General features: G+C 39.4%; 1 protein-coding gene across 1 annotated transcript; it reads left to right on the top strand.

Moving 5' to 3' along the window:
* The first annotated feature begins 275 nt into the window (after positions 1-275).
* Positions 276-18347, top strand: LRRC58 (leucine rich repeat containing 58). The gene is made up of 4 exons (XM_074301335.1): positions 276-948; positions 13915-14043; positions 15154-15431; positions 17842-18347. Exons 1-4 carry the CDS (start codon positions 389-391, stop codon positions 18048-18050), a joined length of 1176 nt encoding a protein of 391 aa, XP_074157436.1. The 5' UTR covers positions 276-388; the 3' UTR covers positions 18051-18347.
* The last annotated feature ends 565 nt before the right edge of the window (positions 18348-18912 follow it).

The raw sequence follows: 18912 nt of genomic DNA, 5'->3' as shown, positions 1-18912 counted from the left end.
CCCCGGACCCGAGGCTCACAAAGCACTCTTTCTCTCTCTCTCTCTCTCTCTCTCTCGGCCCTCCGCTGCCCCTGCGAGCAGCTGGCCGAGAGAGGTCTCGGGACTCAGGGATTCTAGGGTCCGGAGCCTCCATGCTCCGCGTGATCCTGGCCTCTGCTGGGTGGTCTGAACTACGGAGCCTTCGGAAGAACCACCCCCGAATCAGCCTTCAGATATAGTCTTCGTCCCCGGACGCTGTCGCGGAAAGCTGTTTACTCAGATTCCGGGGCACCGGCGGAAGCAGCCCAAGACCGTGAATCGCGCACAATCCCCTCGTTGCCAGGCAGGAACAAGGCGGGGCGTATCCAGGTTACGGGGCCGCTAGATCGTCGGCCTTAGGAGGTGAAGGATGGAGGAGGCCGGAGCGGCGGCGGCCGGGGCTGCCGGGGCAGGAGCCGGAACCGGAACCGAAGCCGGAGCCGGGGCCGGACCCGGACCCGGGGCCACCGAGTCGGAGCTGAACCTTTCTCGCCTGGGCGTGTCCCCCGAGGCCCTGGCGCAGGAGCTGGAGGTGCGGGCCGAGGAGCGGCGGGGCTCCCGCGAGACGCAGCGACTGCTGCTGCCGCACAACCGGCTGGTGTCGCTGCCTCGGACGCTGGGCGCCAGCTTCCCGCAGCTGCAGCTGCTGGACGTGAGCGGCAACGGGCTGGTGGCGCTGGGGCCCGAGCTGCTGTCGCTGCGCTGCCTGCGCACGCTGCTGGCCAAGAACAACCGGCTCGGCGGCCCCGGCTCGCTGCCCAAGGGCCTGGCCCAGGCGCCGCTCTGCCGCACCCTGCAGGTGCTCAACCTCAGCGGCAACTGCTTCCAGGAGGTCCCCGCCGCGCTGCTGGAGATGCGGGCGCTGCAGACGCTCAGCCTCGGCGGCAACCAGCTGCACACCATCCCGCCCGAGATCGAGAACTTGCAGAGGTGAGGGGGAGCACGCGCCACCCGGAGCGGCCCCCGCTCCTCCCGAGGGGTCCCCCCTAGTGCGGCCCCCGCTCCTCCCGAGGGGACCCCCTAGTGCGGCCCCCGCTCCTCCCGAGGAGACCCCCAGTGTGGCCCCCCGCTCCTCCCGAGGAGACCCCCAGTGTGGCCCCCCGCTCCTCCCGAGGAGACCCCCAGTGCGGCCCCCCGCTCCTCCCGAGGAGACTCCCAGTGCGGCCCCCGCTCCTCCCGAGGAGACCCCCAGTGCGGCCCCCGCTCCTCCCGAGGAGACTCCCAGTGCGGCCCCCGTTCCTCCCGAGGAGACTCCCAGTGCGGCCCCCGCTCCTCCCGAGGGGTCCCCCCTAGTGCGGCCCCCGCTCCTCCCGAGGGGTCCCCCCTAGTGCGGCCCCCGCTCCTCCCGAGGAGACCCCCAGTGCGGCCCCCGCTCCTCCCGAGGGGACCCCCCTAGTGCGGCCCCCGCTCCTCCCGAGGAGACCCCCAGTGTGGCCCCCCGCTCCTCCCGAGAGACCCCCTAGTGCGGCCCCCGCTCCTCCCGAGGGGTCCCCCCTAGTGCGGCCCCCGCTCCTCCCGAGGGGACCCCCTAGTGCGGCCCCCGCTCCTCCCGAGGAGACTCCCAGTGCGGCCCCCGCTCCTCCCGAGGGGTCCCCCCTAGTGCGGCCCCCGCTCCTCCCGAGGAGACCCCCAGTGTGGCCCCCCGCTCCTCCCAAGGGGACCCCCCTAGTGCGGCCCCCGCTCCTCCCGAGGGGGACCCCCAGTGCGGCTCGGGGAGACCGTCTGATCACAACCTTTACCGAACTCCCCCCTCCTGTGGTTCCCCGAGGGAGACACTCTCTAGTACATATCCGGGGATAACCCCCATTACTACAAGGAGAGGCGCCCCACTATTCTCTTCTAGGGAGAGATCCCCTCTAATGCTTCTCCAGGGGGAGATCTCCCCTATTGCTGCTTTAAGGGGAAATTCTCCTGTTCATTCCAGGGAAAGCCCCCTCCCCATTACTGCTTTAACTCGGGGGAAGATCTCCTGTCTAGTCCAGAGACAGTGCCCTTTCCTCCTTTCCCCTGCCTGGAAATCCATCTAGCTATTCCCTAAGGGGACACTGTGGGGTTTTCTTTGTGGATTTCTAGAACCGGTGGTTCTTTATAAATCAAATGCCCCCATCTCTGTTACACAAATGAGCACACTTCCTAGCGGAGGTGAAACGTCCTGGCCAGGCCACAAATGGAGTAAAGAGGCTTTATGCAGAATGTGGTAGAAAGAGGTCTGTATTAGGAAGGAGATACTAAATCTTGCTGACCCTTGGTTTCTTCACCTGCAAAATGAGTGGTCTAGGTCAATGGCACGGACTCTGCTAGAAACAACGTTTGTTCATTTTAAAATGTAATTCCATCCATTCTCTATTGTAGTTTTCATTGGTCAGGACTCCGGGGCTTCTCGGACTGCATTTTTATTGCCTTTGGTTTGGAGCAGGAAGGTGGAAAGAAGGTTGAGTTTGGAATTTCCCTCGTTAAGAAGTCCTGGTCTCCCTAATGCTACTACCTAAACTCCGAGACTATTTCCCATTTAGGCTGTTTTATGTAGACCTAGTTGTAAGTTGTCCCTCCCATTAGAATGGGAGCACCTGGGCAGGGATAAGGAGGAAACCTCTATTAAATACTAGTTGATTGAATAAGTAAAAAAGTAACTTTGACAAAGTAATTTTAACAGTTGCTCTAGGCCTCCAGTCCCTTATCTTCAAATCAGCTGTACAACTGTTGAAGTAGCTGCTGAGGTAGATGTTTAGGTAGAGGCTGTGATAGAAAGCCAGATGAGGTTCAGAAGCACTCCTGTTGGAAAGGGATGTTAACCTTCTATAAGCCTCAGTTTCCTCATCTATGAAATAAAGGGGAATTGGATTAGAACAGGAATTCTAACATGGGATTCCTGAATTTGTCTTTTTAATACTTTTAATAACTATATTTTGCCAAAATTATTTTCCTTTTTAGTTGTAGTATTTTTTTATGTATTTAATAGCATTCTGAAAGAAGGGAATGTATAGTCTTTACCAAAGGAAAAATGTCAGCCTGAATAGAAGGAAAAAGTGCTAGAGTTGCAATTAGAAGATCTCAGACAAGTCATTCAATCTTTCCGATTCAGTTACCTCATCTGTAAAATGAGGAATTAGACGAGATCTTGACTCTTCTTTCTAAGCCTGGGAAAAGCTATCTTACCCACCTGACTCCAGATACCCTCCATTCACCAACCATGACACTGTCAAATATTTCTGTTCATTTATCTCTAAGTATCACAAAGTTGCAGGACCAGAACTGGAGGAGCCTTTGGAAGCCATTGAGGCCATTGAGTAGAGAAAACTGATTCCCAGAGAAGGCAAAGTGGTCAATCCAGAGTCACACAGTAAGTGGTGAAGAGACAGTCTTAAAGTTAGGGCCATTGACTTCAGGGCTGGTGTTTCCCCCTTTGTTTTCCTGCTGATCCCTGTGGTCTTTGGCTTTTGTAACTGTAATCTTTAGGTTGCCACTGGCCTTTCTCTATTCATGCATACCTGTGATACCCAAAGTATGCTGTCTTAGAGCAGAGCTCCTTAATTATAATCAAACACAATCACAGTCATAGAACATTGAGTCCTGGAAAAAACCTTAGGTAGTAACTAATTTAATCCTCTGGTTTTGTACATGGAGACACTAAAGACAAGCTGGGACAAGATTCTTGGTCTCTTGAGTGTCGACTGCATTTTCTACTATACTCCAGATTTACTTAAAAATGACTTCTTATAGGGTTAGGTTAGTCTGAAGGGAAGAGGTTTTTAGAGGACAAAGCAGTGGATAGAGCGCCAGATCTGGGATCAGAAAAAACGGAGTTTAAATTTGGCCTCAGACACTCACTAGCTATGTGACTCTGGGCAAGTCCCCCATCTGCCTCAGTTTCCTCATGTGTAAAATGAGCTGGAGAAGGAAATGGCAGACCACTCCAGTATCTTTGCCAAGAAAACCCCAAATGGAGTGATGGGAATATATAACAATAATTTCACAAGTATAAGATGGGGAAGACCTGGTTAAACAGTATTTGTTCTGAAAAAGATGTAGTGGTTTCTCAGTATGTGATGTAACCACCCCAAAATGCTGTTGTAATCTTCGACTGCTTCCATAATAGGGATGTAATATAGTTCTCTGCCCTTCCCAGTGGCATTAGGAGTTCTGAGAATCTCAGTTCAGGAACAACCTTGATAGCAGGGTCCAGAGGAAGGAAGCCAGGATGGGGAAGTGCCTTTAGTCCTGAACATACAAGCATGACTGAAAGGCATCTCTGCATATCTTCTGAAGAAAAGACTCAGAAGACACATCAGAATTGACTTCAAGTATTGGAAGAGCTGTCATGTGGAAGAGGAATTCCTTTATTCGACTTGGCTCCAAAAGGCAGCACCAAGTGCGATGAGTACAGGTTGCAAACAGGCCAGCGCAGGCGTGATGTCAGTCAGAACTTCTGGCTTCCAGTTAGGGCTGGCCCCAGTGGAAGGGTCTCCTCCAGAAAAATGGGTGTCCCCTCCTGGGAGATCTTCAAGCAGAGGCTAGACAGCCACTTGTCTGTACCTTATAAAGGGGAAACAGATGACACTGGATGGTGGCTCCTTTTTGTGTATGAGTTGAACTTAGCTGGCTGACTGCTGAGGTTCTTTTAAACTCAAATTTTGTGATTCTATGAAACCAGTCATTTTTTGTATAGTTTCTGTGATAGTGTTATTGTGTAGGTACTGTGATATGGTGTCTTAACAAAACTGAAGGATTCCATAAAGGATATATATCTGAAGAATTCAATTTATAAGTCCAATTTGTTCATTTAAAATGTTAATACATTGGGTTTTTGTTGTAGTTGTTATTTTTAGCTAGTGTGCTTATCCCCCATCCTTGAAGAGCAAGGACTATTTTTGGATGTTTTCTTTGTATCCCCAGAATCTAGCATAGGGCCTAGGATCATCAGAATAATAAACCTGTGAATTCACTGGTACTATGTAGTGGTGTCAAACTGAAATAGAAACATTCTAGTACAACTTAGAAAACCACAAATTTAACATTATCTATGTTGAATTTTTGTTTATTTTGTTAAGTATTCCCCAATTGCATCTTAATATGATTTACTCTGCTAAAGGGAACTCAAAAGTAAGAAAATTTTCTTTGCCTATAAAATTGAACTTACAAGTTTTAGCCAATTGTTTAGAGCACTTGGAGTTAAGTGGCCAGGGTTACACTTCAAACATGTGGCAGAAGGATCTTAATTCAGATCTTTTTGGCTCTTTGACCACCTTGCTTCACTGCTCTTGCCTAGCTTATAATAGGTATTTAATCCTTATTGAATTGAATTCTAAAATTAAGAAAAATATTTTTCTTTTAGGGCAGTTAAAAAAAATCAAGAGTGTATAACCCATGTAAATCTCCTTTAGTTCAAAGTAAGGGACCTTTAGTATCACCAATTAACTATATTAGCTTTTCAGCAAATACTTTTGGCTTAATCTTTGTTGACTTGTTTGGAATTGGCAGTGATTATATCATGTGGGTAATTCCTGATTCCTGTATGCTACTGACCCTTACCCTACTTGCAAAATATTTGAAGATGAGAGTACCTTTTTGAAGTATAGTGAATAATTACATTGAACTTTTCGATCACAGGAATAGCTAGAACTAGCCTATAGAGTGAATTCTTCTAGAATCAAGATTTTATATTGAACTATATACTCTCGAAAAAAAGTTAATTTGATCTTGAACAGAGTTGAGAAAGGCATAAATCCCAGGAATAAGGAGGTGATGGCAATGTACTCTGCCATCATTCTCTAGTTTATTGTGTTTAGTTCCTGGTGCCACAGTTTAAGAAAGCCACTGATAAATTAAAAAGTGACCAGGATGGTCATCTTTAGTTTATGTCTTGTGAATATCTGTTGAAGGTAATTTGAAGGCAGTGGGCAGAACACCTAGGACAATGGTCTTCATACCCTTGCAAAGCTACATATGTTATATTTGACTCCAGAAGTCAGATTTGAGAGCAGTGGATAGAAGTTGCAAAAAGAAAACTAAGCTTGATGACAGGAAAAAAAAATCCTGTCCATCAAAAGTGTAGTCAGTAATCTGCCTGGACTACCACATGAGTCAGGTATGTGATGGGGGAATTTCTTTTATATATGTATTATATCAGATGACTACTACCTTCTCCACTCAAATTCTGATTCTGTGACTTACTTTGATGTGGCTAGAAGTGCAGAAATACAGCTCTACTCCTCTCCCCTCTCCCCCATTTATATAGGAGAAAATTGACATACTGGGCTGATTTACCTCTTTTTAAAAAAAGTTAATAGCATTTAATTTTTTCTAGTAACATATAAAAGTCAATTTTTAACATTCGTTTTTAAAAAATTTTTCAAATTGTTCCCCCCTTTCCCTTTTTCCAAGAGGGCAAGCAATCTGATTTAGATTTTACATCTGCTGATTTCACCTCTTCTTGAGCAACCAGGTAGTCCCACACTAGTTCTATACTTCTAGGGAGTACTATTGATGAATTTAGTGTGGACATTATATTGGATATTGCAGCTCAGATGCCTCAGCCAATAACAGATTACAGACTTGTGGCAACATTCCTATCTCAAATTTTAATGATATTGCGTCCTTATAATTATGATTAAAATTAAAAACATTTTATGATCTCCAAAGGAATTAGTTACAAATAAATTTATTTAAAATAGTTTAATGAATGTTAGTATGAAATAATGCTCTGAATTTGGATATCTGAATTTAACAGTATTTTAAAATAATGAAATGGACTCTTTTATAGTACTTCAAACACTAACTTTATGAAAGACATAAGTAATGTATCTTCTCCCTAAATTACTTTGTTTCCCTACAAAGTGGGACTTGAGTTCAAATTCAGATGCGTCACCCAGCTGTGTTACCCCAGGGAAATCATTTAATCTCTCTGTGGCTCTGTGGCTCAAGTTTTCTCAATTTTAAAATAAGGTTAATAATGGCACCCACCTCCCAGAGTTGTTGTGAGGACCAAATAAAAGAATATATGTGATTTGTAGTCCGTTAAAGCACTTTATAAATGCTAAGCTACCATTATTTCACCATAAGTAGTACAAAAAAATATTAACTGAAATGAGTAACAGAGGTCTGCTTCTTTATGTGTGGTGCTAAGTAGAGCTGTCATTCTTGCTTATTTAACAATATAAAGTAAAGGGAACAAGTTATTTTTATATGGAAACCTGTCTCAGATAATACTTAAGACTGACATGTCTCCCCTTCTCATCTTAAATTGTCTTCACAAGGTCAGAATTCCTCTAAGATTATAATGAAAATCAATAGGAAAATGATTTCTCATTCTGCCACTTTCATTCTGTTATAGAACTTAACGTCAAAATTAATAGACTCAAAGAGAGGGTTTATCAGAAAAAGCTTTTGGTAAGGGGAGAGAGAAAATCTCACCAAGGTTTTATTTTGGCACTTAATCTTGGCCTAGATTTTAGTTATATATTAAATAATTAGTTAAAAAATTAGTAATTATTGACATATATTTTCAGATTCTCTAATGTTTAACCCACTTCAGCCCTTGAGGAACCCTAACTCTCCAACTTAAGTTACCATAGCCCTGAAGAGCATTAAATTTTTATGACAGGTCCTTAAAATGTGTTTGCCAAGATAATTCTCCCTAGTTTTTTGTTCTGCTTTAGCACTGGAATTAAAACCCAAATGGTTAGCTACCCTGTGTGCCCTCCTGAAGTACTATGATATAGAAGAGGTAGTCCTGGATTAGCCATTTTGGGGATGAGAGTTTGCTAATTAGTTGATTGGAGCAAGTATGTTATCTCCCAAGTCCTCAGTTTCCATGGCTCTAAAATTAGGAAATTTAGTAAAATGATCTTTCAGCCCTCTTGCTCTTATGTTTCCCCTAAAATGAGTACTTATTGTTCTGTTTCTTAAAGAACATTCACACCCTCCAGATTAAGCCTGTTAGTTTCTATCTAAAACACTTTAGATTTGTGGAACATCCGATATTTTTCAAAGCACTTTGCCTGCCACACTCAAGACTTTTGCTCTTGGATTTACTGATACTGACCTAGTTAGATAACTTTTTTTTTTCCAGCATTTCCCCTCAAATGTGAGCTTCATTCCTCACTCAGTAATGCTGTTTCTGCTGGCCTAAAGGCCACCAGAGCTACCTTTATCGCATCTGGGTCTTTGATCCCAAATAGAGCCAAGTCTCTTCCCAGATTTGTACTTGAATTTCCATATACAAAGTTTGGAAAAATTCCAGCCAAGCACATCAGTCTATCTTGTTCCTCTAGCCTCTTTTCTGCATGGATATGTTTATCAAGATATGCCTCATTTGTTCACTAGCTCTATGTTCAAGAACTCTCTTCCCAGAACAAAACTCAAGATCCATCAGTAAAAGAGAGATCAGAGACTGGTCAAAAAAAATAATTAGGATGAGGACAAAGTTTTCTCAGGCGTAACTGAATGTACTCAATAGTAGATTCATAGAGCAAAAATACCCATAGCAGATGCAAAATCTGGCTGAGAATATGAACCTTACTTATATAAACAAGTCAAAACATGTTTTTAGAGCCAGAGTGAAGGCCTGTCTCAGTCCTCTCCAGATTGTTGGCTGTTCCAGAATTAGGTACTATGAGATTATAGTATTGTTAAGTCCACACGTTTCAGAATCCTAATCAAAGTGATAGGATGAAACCCAGCATCACTGGCAAGCAGAGGTGCAGAAAGGTCATGTAAGTGAGACTTTATATTTAGAGTAAGTTAAAAATACTTTCTTTCTGAATTTTTTTATCCTAATGTATATATTTTAATAGAGACAGAAGTTAATGCTATTGCATTCCCTCTGAGATTATTCCCCAATCTATCATATACCATATATATGTGTGTGTGTATATATATATATATACATATATGTGCATATATATACACATATATATGCATATCTATACACACATACACACACACATATATATATATATTTCCAAATTTGTCCTTATTTATACATAATTGTTTCCATGTTCTCCCTGTTGGATTATGAACTCATTCTGGGCAAGGACTGTTTGCCTTTTTTGTATGCACAATGCCTACCACATAGCAGGCTCTTTAATAAATACTTATTCACTTGGGAGAGGGGTGGAAAGAATAGAGAACATTGTGACAGTTTTTCAGGGGTTCTCAAACTGCAGCCAGCGGGCCAAATACGGCCCGCTGAGGACATTTATGCGGCCTGCCATGTTATGGCAAATGGGCTGAGGGGCAGAGACAGAGTGTGAGTTTTTGTTTTTATTATAGTCCGGCCCTCCAACAATCTGAGGGACAATGAACAGGTCCCCTATTTAAAAAGTCTGAGGACCAATATCTTCTAGTTTTTTAGGGGTAGAGTGATTTCACTATAGTTTAACATCCTTATTCTCAAAGATACTTTGTCACAAAAGAGGAAATTTTTTGTTTGTTTGTTTTTTTAACCTTTACAGGGAGATGAAGCTTTTTTTTAAAGACATGAAATATATAACCTTGAAATATTTAGGCTATGGTGAATCACTTTGTAATCGCTGCCTGAAATTTACCCCAGATGACATTTTTTCTCCTTCCCTCTTTTTAAGGTTTTCTTGATAGAAATCCCTGACCAGGGATTATACAAATTTTAAAAGAAAGGAACATTGGTCATTTTATTGTAGGTAAGCAAAAATTAGTTGTTTAGTGGAGAAGAGGGTAGATTAGCATTGGTAGATCCACAAGGGACTTAATAGAGGAGCTTTCTCACTATCTCTGGAAAAACTCTTTGAGTTTTACAATTCCATTTTGGTACAAAATACATTTCGTCTAGTTTCATTGTCATGACAAATTTGGGTGTACTGAGCTTGGCTCTAAAAGCTGGAAAGGGTGTCCCAGACTCCAACTTGGGTTATTTAAATACTTTAATTATGTCTCTTACTCAGAAATCTTTAATGGTTTCTCACTGCTTAAAGCTGCAAGTCTAACATCTTTAGATTAACATTCAAGGTTTTCTACCATCAGTCTAGATTGCCTTTCTTCTCATCTTTTTCCTTCAAATCCTTATCACAGAGTCACCATTACAACTAAAATGTTCTTTTCTAAACAGCATAGTGTAACTAGTTTTAGGATCAAAAAACTAAGTTCAAATTAAGAATGTGCCATTAGGATTAATGTAACATTGGGTAAGCTTCACCTTTGGGGTCCTCTCTAAGATTAGGGGATTAAACAAAAACAACCTCTAAGGGACATCCCACTCCCCATTCTGAAGTAGTCTGTTTTCTTCCAGCTCTCATCTTTTAAAGTTTCATCTCGTTTAATTCTTTTTTTTTTAATCAAATGCTTTTTCTGTATCTATTGAAATAATCCTATAGTTTTCTTAGTTTGGTTATTAATATAGTTAATTATGCTAATAGTTTCCCTAATATTAAACCATCCCTGCATTCCTGGTATAAATCCTTCTTGGTCATGGTGTATTATCTTAAGGATGATTTTTTGTAATCGCTTTGTTAATATTTTAAGTTTTTTGCATCAATATTCATTAAGAGAAATTGGTCTATAATTTTCTTTCTCTGTTTTTATCCTACCTGGTTTAGGTATCAGTACCATGTCTGTGTCATAAAAGAAATTTGGTGTAGGAGTCCTCCTTTCCCTATTTTTCAAATAATTTATATAGTATATTGGAGTTATATAAATCTATCTGGCCCTGGAGATTTTTTCTTAGGGAGTTGATTAATAGCTTGTTCTATTTCTTTTTCTAAAATGGGACTATTTAAGTGTTATTTTCTTTTTTGTTAATCTGGGCAATCTATACTTTTGTAGGTATTCCTCCATTTCACTTAGATTATCAAATTCATTGGCATAAAGTTGGGCAAAATAACTCCTAATTATTGCTCTAATTCCCTATTCATTGTGGAAAGTTCTTCCTTTTCATTTTTGAGACTTAACAATTTGATTTTTCCTTTTTCTAATCAAATTAACTAAAGGTTTATCTATCCTGTTGTTTTTTCATAAAACCAACTCTTAGTTTTATTTATTTATTCAATAGGTTTTTTTAATTTTCAGTTTTATTAATCTCTCCTTTTATTTTTAGGATTTCAAGTTTGGTATTTGATTGGAGGTTTTTAATTTATTCTTTTTCTAGCTTTTTTAGTTGCAAACCCAATTCCTTGATCTTCTCTTTCTCTATTTTATGCAAGTAAGCATCTAGAGATATAAAATTTCCCTTTATTATCACTTTGACTACATGTCACAAATTTTGGTATATTTTCTCATTATTGTCATTCTCTTGGATGAAATTATTAATTGTGTCTATGGTTTGCTGTTTTATCCATTCATTCTTTAGGATGAGATTATTTAGTTTCCAATTACCTTTTGGTCTATTTTCTCCTGGCCTTTTATTGAATGTAATTTTTATTGCATCGTGATCTGAAAAAAAAAAAAAAAGCATTTACTACTTCTGCCTTTCTGCATTTCACTTTGAGGCCTTGATGTCCTAATATAAGGTCAATTTTGTATATATTCCATGAACTGCCAAGAAGAAAGTATTCTCCTTTCTGTCTCCATTCAATTTTCACCAAAGATCTATCATACTTAACTTTTCTAATATTCTATTTACCTCCCAAACTTCTTTCTTATTTGTTTTGTGGTTCAATTTATCTAGTTCTGAGAGTGCAAAGTTGAGATCTCCCACTATTATAGTTTTGCTGTCTATTTCTTATTGCAGCTCTCTTAGCTTCTCCTTTAGGAATTTATTTGCTATACCACTTGGTGTATATATGTTTAGTATTGATATTGCCATTTTCTGTGGTACCCTTTAGCAAGATATAGTGCTTGCTCTTCCTTATCTCTTTTAATTAGATCAATTTTTGCTTTTGCTTGTTCTGAGATCAGGATGGCTACCTCTACTTTTTTTTTTTTTTTTACTTCACCTGAAGCATGATAGATTCTGCTCCAGCTTTTTACTTTTACTCTGTATGTATCACTCTGCTTTAAATGTGTTTCTTGTAAACACTATATTATAGAGTTCTGGCTTTTAATCCAGTCTGCTACCTGCTTCTGCTTTATGGGAGAGTTCACCCCATTCACATTTATAGTTAAAACTACTAATTCTGTATTTTCCACTATCGTATTTATAGAAGGTGGAGTCAAGATGCGGAGACGACACACATTTTTCTCTGACCTCTACAACCCTCATATTAATTAAGAAAAATCCAGCCAAAATTATACTTTTCTCTTTTCTTTTCCCTTTTCCCTCCTCCCCAGTATTTTACTTATGAGTACCACTTGCCTCAAGCAGCCCTTCCCCTTTCTTATACCTTTCCCCTACTATTTCTATTTTCCTTTCTATTAGCCTACCTCTTCCCTTTTCCCCTTAACCTCCCACTTTCCTATAAGGTGAGAGAAGTTTCTTAGTGAAACCAAATATATCTAATATTCTCTCTTTGAGCCAGATCTGATGGGAGTAAGATTCACACAGTATTCATTCTCCTCCTTTCTTTCTTTCAATAGGTTTGATTTGCCTCTTTGTGAGATGTAATTTCCCTCATTTTACCTCCACCTTCCCCCTTTTTTTTTTCTGTACAATCCCCTTTCCACCTCTAGTTTCTTTTTTATATTATAACAGTAAAATCAAATTATACATGCACTATGTATACCCATAACAGAGATACAGTTCTCAAGAGTTATTTTCCTTTTGACTTTTTTTATGCTTTTCTTGAGTTCAATATTTGGAGGTCAAAATGTTTGTTTAGCTCTGGTCTTTTCATCAGAAAGAAATTGAATTCATTTCTTTTCCCCATTTTTCTTTTAGCTCCCTTTTAAGGTAATTTTTAATTTCTTCTAGGAGAGCTTTGTGTGATGGGGACCAATTTATATGGCCCTTTGGGGCTTCATCTGGAGTTGATCTCCTTTTAGTCTCTTCAGGGTTTGAAATCTGGTCTTCTATTTCACCATTAATACTATCTATGGTCTATCTGTGCTTTTGTTCTCATTTAAAAAAAAGAAAAAGTTGAGATCTGCTTTTAGGACAAAGGAGATTGTCTAAGCTGCTTTCTATTAGCGTCTGTGCTGGGTCAATGCTGACTCATTCTCAATGCTGTGTGAGCGTGGCCAGGTCCCATGAGATTCTGACCTTTGGGGGTTCACTATTTACCCTTTGTGCTTGTGTTGGATGTTTTCTAATTTCTCTGCTGATCTACTGGCTTGCAGCCAGGGCAGAGTAGCCAACACTGCTGTAGATTCCTTTCCCCCTCTCCACCCCCCCCCCCCCAGGTTTTGTGCTGCTGCGCCCATGTCTGTGCTCTTCCTCTGTGCCCAATTGAAACAGACCTTTTCTGGCGATCTTTGAAATTGTCTTCTGCTGGTAATTTATTGCACTCCCAATATTTGTGGGTTCTGCCAGTCCAAAGCTAATTCAGAGGCTGGATTTCTTAATTAATATGAGGGTTGTAGAGGTCAGAGAAAAATGTGTGTCGTCTCCGCCATCTTGACTCCACCTTCTGTATTAATTTTTTAATGACTATCCCATTCTACAGTAAAGATAATATTAATTCAAATTGTTATAACACTTGGAGGTTACATTTTACAAATGAGGAAATCAAGGCTCATAAGTGACATAACTGTATAAACAACTGGCTAATGAGGAGCAGACAAGGACCGAGTCTCAGGAGTGGGACTCTGCCTTCCTCTGAACTTTCTCATCCCTCATTCCTCAGATATCTGTGCGCTGCTTTGTGTTAGCTTCTGCATGGTTATCTTGTTATGTTGTCTCATGATTGAGTATTTCTTATGTTTGTGTCTGTCTTCCCTGACAGATCATATACTTCAGGGAAGAATGTTTTTTATCTTGCAGCATGCCTGATGTGACACTGTGATAAAAGTTTGAATGGAATGTTAGATCAATTTTTTTTTTCTTTTTTGCAGCTTAGAGTTTTTGTACCTCGGAGGGAATTTCATCAAAGAGATCCCACCTGAATTAGCAAACCTGCCTTCTTTAAATTATTTGGTATTGTGTGATAACAAGATTCAAAGTGTGCCTCCTCAACTAGCACAGTGAGTAGTTGCATGAAACTTTGTCTGATATTTCAAAAAGTTACCTTTTTTTTGCTTTCTTACCAATAGACAACCTGTATAAGTATAGACCAAAAGTTCTTAAAATAAGTAGTACATTAAGAATTATGTCTTTAGGATTTGCATTTTAGTTAGCACTTGCCAAGAAAGTAAGTTGCATTTTCACAGTATTACAAATGGGTGGGAATCCCTTTACTCCATTTATTATATTGAACTGGACAAGTCAGGGTCTCTGAACATCATTCCCTATTTTATAAAATGAGGGAAGTAACTCTGAGTTTTATGATCTTTTAAGTATGGCTTTTTCTAAGCAACTTTATTATTCAACCTGTTAGAGCATAAAGAGAAATAGAAGATGAAATTTGACATGGTACTATCTCTATATGTTTGTCTAATCCTTTGCAGCTTCCTTTACACTTTAACCTTCATGGTTGCATTTGAATGTTGGAAGACTACTTCCACTTTACAAATGAGAAAACTAAACTTGTCTCAAAGGTTAAAGGATTTAGCTAAAATTGACCAGCTATGAAGTGGCAGAATCAGGACTAGAACCTAGTTATTCTGATTCTTGGTTGAATTTTTTTCCTTTTTCCTTTAAGATTTTCCATACTTTGGAACCTAGGACTCACTTGAGAACATCTAAGATTCCTTAGCTTTTGTGAAATGCTTTTAATTGATCGGGCAGTTAATTTAAGCTAATTCTGTCCTGGCAAGAGTATATAGAAACTCTTGGTGTAAAATACTATGTCTTGTATTATTATTTTTTTTTCTTTCATAGGTGGATAGAAAAGTAAATTGAGTTTGGTAAAGATCTCTTCTGTCATGATATTTACAATCTCAATGTGTTTCTGCTTTTTCTCCTGAATTGCCCTGGGGAACTACAGACAGATTTTCCTACACCTTTAATCCTCTGCCCAGGTCCCTATTGCACATTTAGTCAATGGATAAGTTAGAATCTAAGTGGGACAGAATTGACATGTACATATTTAAAGATTTTTAAAAATATGAAATAATTATATTACTCATTCTTTACCTATTGAATACTTCTTGCTATTTTTCCTATCAATAATTTGATAATTTTATTTATTCTAGGTTGAATTCCCTTCGTTCCCTTAGCCTCCATAACAATCTCTTGACATACCTGCCTCGGGAGATCCTTAGCCTAGTTCATTTGCAAGAGTTGAGTTTGAGAGGTAATCCCTTGGTGGTTCGTTTTGTCAGAGATTTAACCTATGACCCTCCCACTCTTCTGGAATTAGCTGGTCGGACCATTAAGACCCGAAATATTTCCTACACTCCTTGTGACCTTCCTGGAAACCTTGTTCGATACTTGGATTTAGCGAGCAACTGTCCAAACCCAAAGTGTGGAGGTAAATTATTAATATTTCGTACTAGTGACTGATTATATTTGCCCTTGTATTTAGTGCACAAAGCACACTTCACTTGAAAGTTTCTTTTATATCTACCAGAAGGATAATTTCTTATACTAGTCATTATTTCCATGCTCATCTTTCCAGCAAGATTGTTCTGTATTTTGAAGCTTTTCAGTAACACTCTATAACTTAAGTGCATTATTTTACTTTGCTTAGAATATGTACTAGCCAGTCATCATTTGAGTGGCATTTGGTACCATCTTAAAAAGCCTATGGAATGGAAGGTCTTCTTAACTCAGCATTTATGAACTTTATGTTAATATTTTGATAATTTCATTTCATTATTATTGATTTCCTTTGTAATCAAGAAGGGATCCCTAGACTTCAGCAGACTGTCAAAGGGATCCATGATACATGAGATTAAGAACTGGTATAGGAGATTGGACTGAATGTCTACTAATTGACCCCAAAACATATTCTAAAAGCTTTTTTATTTAATCCTTGCTTATGGTCATAAAACTCTTATCTTTAAAATAAAAATTTACAATTAATTGGATGTTTGGTATTAAAATTTGGCTTTTTATTTTTTAGTATTGTATATATTAAAGCAAATTACTTATATACATAATTATTGGGGGATATATAGTAAATCGAGCCAATTAAGCCTCATCAGGAAGTCTCATTTTCTTTGGCTACTGCCATAAAAGTAACTAATGAAAAAATATAGAGACCACTCACACAGTACAATTTCACACACATACACACACACACACACACACACACACACACACACACACATATACACACTTGTCCCTTAAAAATACCTTAAAAGCTGTAAAAGGAGCATGGGTCACTGAAGAAAATAACTGTCACTTGAACTTTACTAATATCTTTTTTTTGAAATGACAAACAAGACATTAACATGTTAATTGCATTGATACTAAATATATTTTTACCCTTCCCCCCATAAGACAACTCTTAGCATTTCTTTTCTACATTAAGTGATTTCCTTTAAAAAGCCTCTTTTAATACATTTGTGTCTTCATTTATTCCAGAAACAAAAATACATTGAGGATTAACTATGTACTTACTAACAATTAGTACTACTACTAGACATTTTTATTCTTGAATTACTGACAGTAAACTAGGAGTTACAAATAGGAAGGCAATAAATGTTCTAGAATGCCTTCATTTTAATATTGGATGTATTCTTAGGTCATACAGAACCTAGAATAGTCAATCAAATGTAATAGTCCCTTAATAAAAGGTATTGAAATGGATAGAACCTAAGACAAGTGACACTAGTTTTATGATGTTATCCACTCAGAAGATATAGAGCATTGTAGAAGATTTTGATTTGTTCCCGAACTCATTTTATCAGCTCATTTGTCACATTTGCAGTTATATCTTCAATATGCTGTTTCTGCCTACTTCTAAAGAACCTATTGTGCTGCAGAGAATATTTTGGTTTTTTAAATTGTAGGTGTTATTCATTGGTACTTTGGGGATATGTGAATTCAACATCAGTATGGCTACCCTCTTCAGTGGTGCAACTTATAACCCCTTCCATATCTTTTCATCCTGTTTTTTTTCTCCACATATTTCCAAAATCTTCTGTAAAGAATTGCAACAAAGGCCTTACTCTGCCTTTTAATATTTTGTGGGCATCTAGGTTGTCTTTTGATCATTTTTCAAGGCCAGTTCATCTTCAAAACAACAAAAAAATTATAAGGAGGCAAGAATAAAAAGAAAAGGCATTGGGCAAGGATGGAGAGAGGTAGAATAAAGGCAGATGGAGGAAAAAAAGAAAACTCTAGCTTTTCCAAGGCTAGATCCATCTCAGTTTGTGATTTTTTTTTTTTTTGCTAACCTTGCTTGCTTAAAATCCTAAATCTCTTTTTGAGATTTGCTATATTTTTAGTCTATGGCTTCTCTCTGCTATAGCATAAGAAGCACTAAGGTAAAAGAGCTAAACTTATATGTAATATTATTTTCTTTGAGATTTGGTAGCCCCAAGAATAGGTCACAGATATATTAGATAACATCAATCTCACAGGGTCTTGATAAGGATCAGATGAGATTACATGTAAAAGCACTTTGCAAGCCTTAAGATACTATATATGCTAGCTTTATTACCTTCATCCAGAAGAGGAGGAACAGCTAAAATTTATTTCTTTCCATACCCTAGTCCAGTATTCTATACATGGTACCCACTTATTAAAAGTTTAGTTTAACAAGTATAACTGAGTACTTATGAGGAAATGCCTTTTTTCTTCCAGTTTTTGACAGGAGAAAAAAAAATGTTTCTTTGGTCTCCTGTTTCATAACAGGTCCCTGGATTGTCAAGGGACATTTTTCAAAGCAAACCATAATTCACTTAATGATTGCTTTGTATTCTCCACTGCAGGTGTCTACTTTGATTGCTGCGTTAGACAAATCAAATTTGTGGACTTTTGTGGGAAGTATCGGCTCCCGCTGATGCACTACCTGTGCTCTCCAGAGTGTTCTTCCCCATGCAGCTCAGCTTCTCAAAGCTCCACGTCCCAGAGCGAGTCCGACTCGGAAGATGAGGCGAGTGTGGCTGCCCACAGGATGCAGAAGGTTCTTCTTGGATGAGAAAATTTAGAAAAGTATGAATAAAACATGAAGACTGGATGAAAATGGTTAGAAAAACCAATGCTATAACTTGGAAGTTGTTGAAAAAAGCAATAAGATTTTTTTGAGAATTTGAGATTCACAACCTCATTTTCATCTTGTGTGCTCATGGCTCAACTGGAGATGATCTGGACACACCTTGTGTTGTGCCAATTTATTCAACAGGAATTAAGATCATTCTGTGTGCGGATTCTTTGAATATAAGATTTGCACAGAACTGCCATTTCAGATCTGTTATAAAAGACATTGTGATCAGTAGCCTGTTTCTTTTTGTCTGTGAGAAATGGCATGTAGCCAGGTGGTTTATTCTGGAGTGCCACTGCCACAATAGACTGTGACTTGTATAATCTTGGGGAGATGAGGGTGGGGGTTGGACTGGAAATAGAAAAACCCATTTTATAATATATAATTATCAAACATCTTTGTGTCCTACCCCCTGTTCCACATTGATATAGATTCTCAAATGATTTTATAGGACCTCTTACCCCTTGTGTCCTTTGGGATCTTCAGACTTTGGCAAAAATTTGAAGATTATAATTTATATCTGGGCTTTAAGAGCCTACATTCCTGCTTCTTTATTAGATTGCTGCTGTTATGTTCATTTCATATTATTCTACCTCTTTGCCATAACTGTGCATATAGTGCCTTTAGCTCCACAAGGATACAGGGCAGCTTATCCCAGATTTGGTGCTAACACATCCTGTAGCCTTATTCATGTACACTATGCAAGGAACCTTACAATATGCTTTTAACAGTGAAAAACAAAGGCCAAACAATAATCTAAGTTCATAACTGCCTTCCATTTTTAAACAAGAAAGATTTT

This window comes from Sminthopsis crassicaudata, chromosome 3 (genome assembly GCF_048593235.1).
Source record: "Sminthopsis crassicaudata isolate SCR6 chromosome 3, ASM4859323v1, whole genome shotgun sequence".
Lineage (NCBI taxonomy): Eukaryota > Metazoa > Chordata > Mammalia > Dasyuromorphia > Dasyuridae > Sminthopsis > Sminthopsis crassicaudata.
This window is presented reverse-complemented; position numbering and strand designations above follow the sequence as displayed.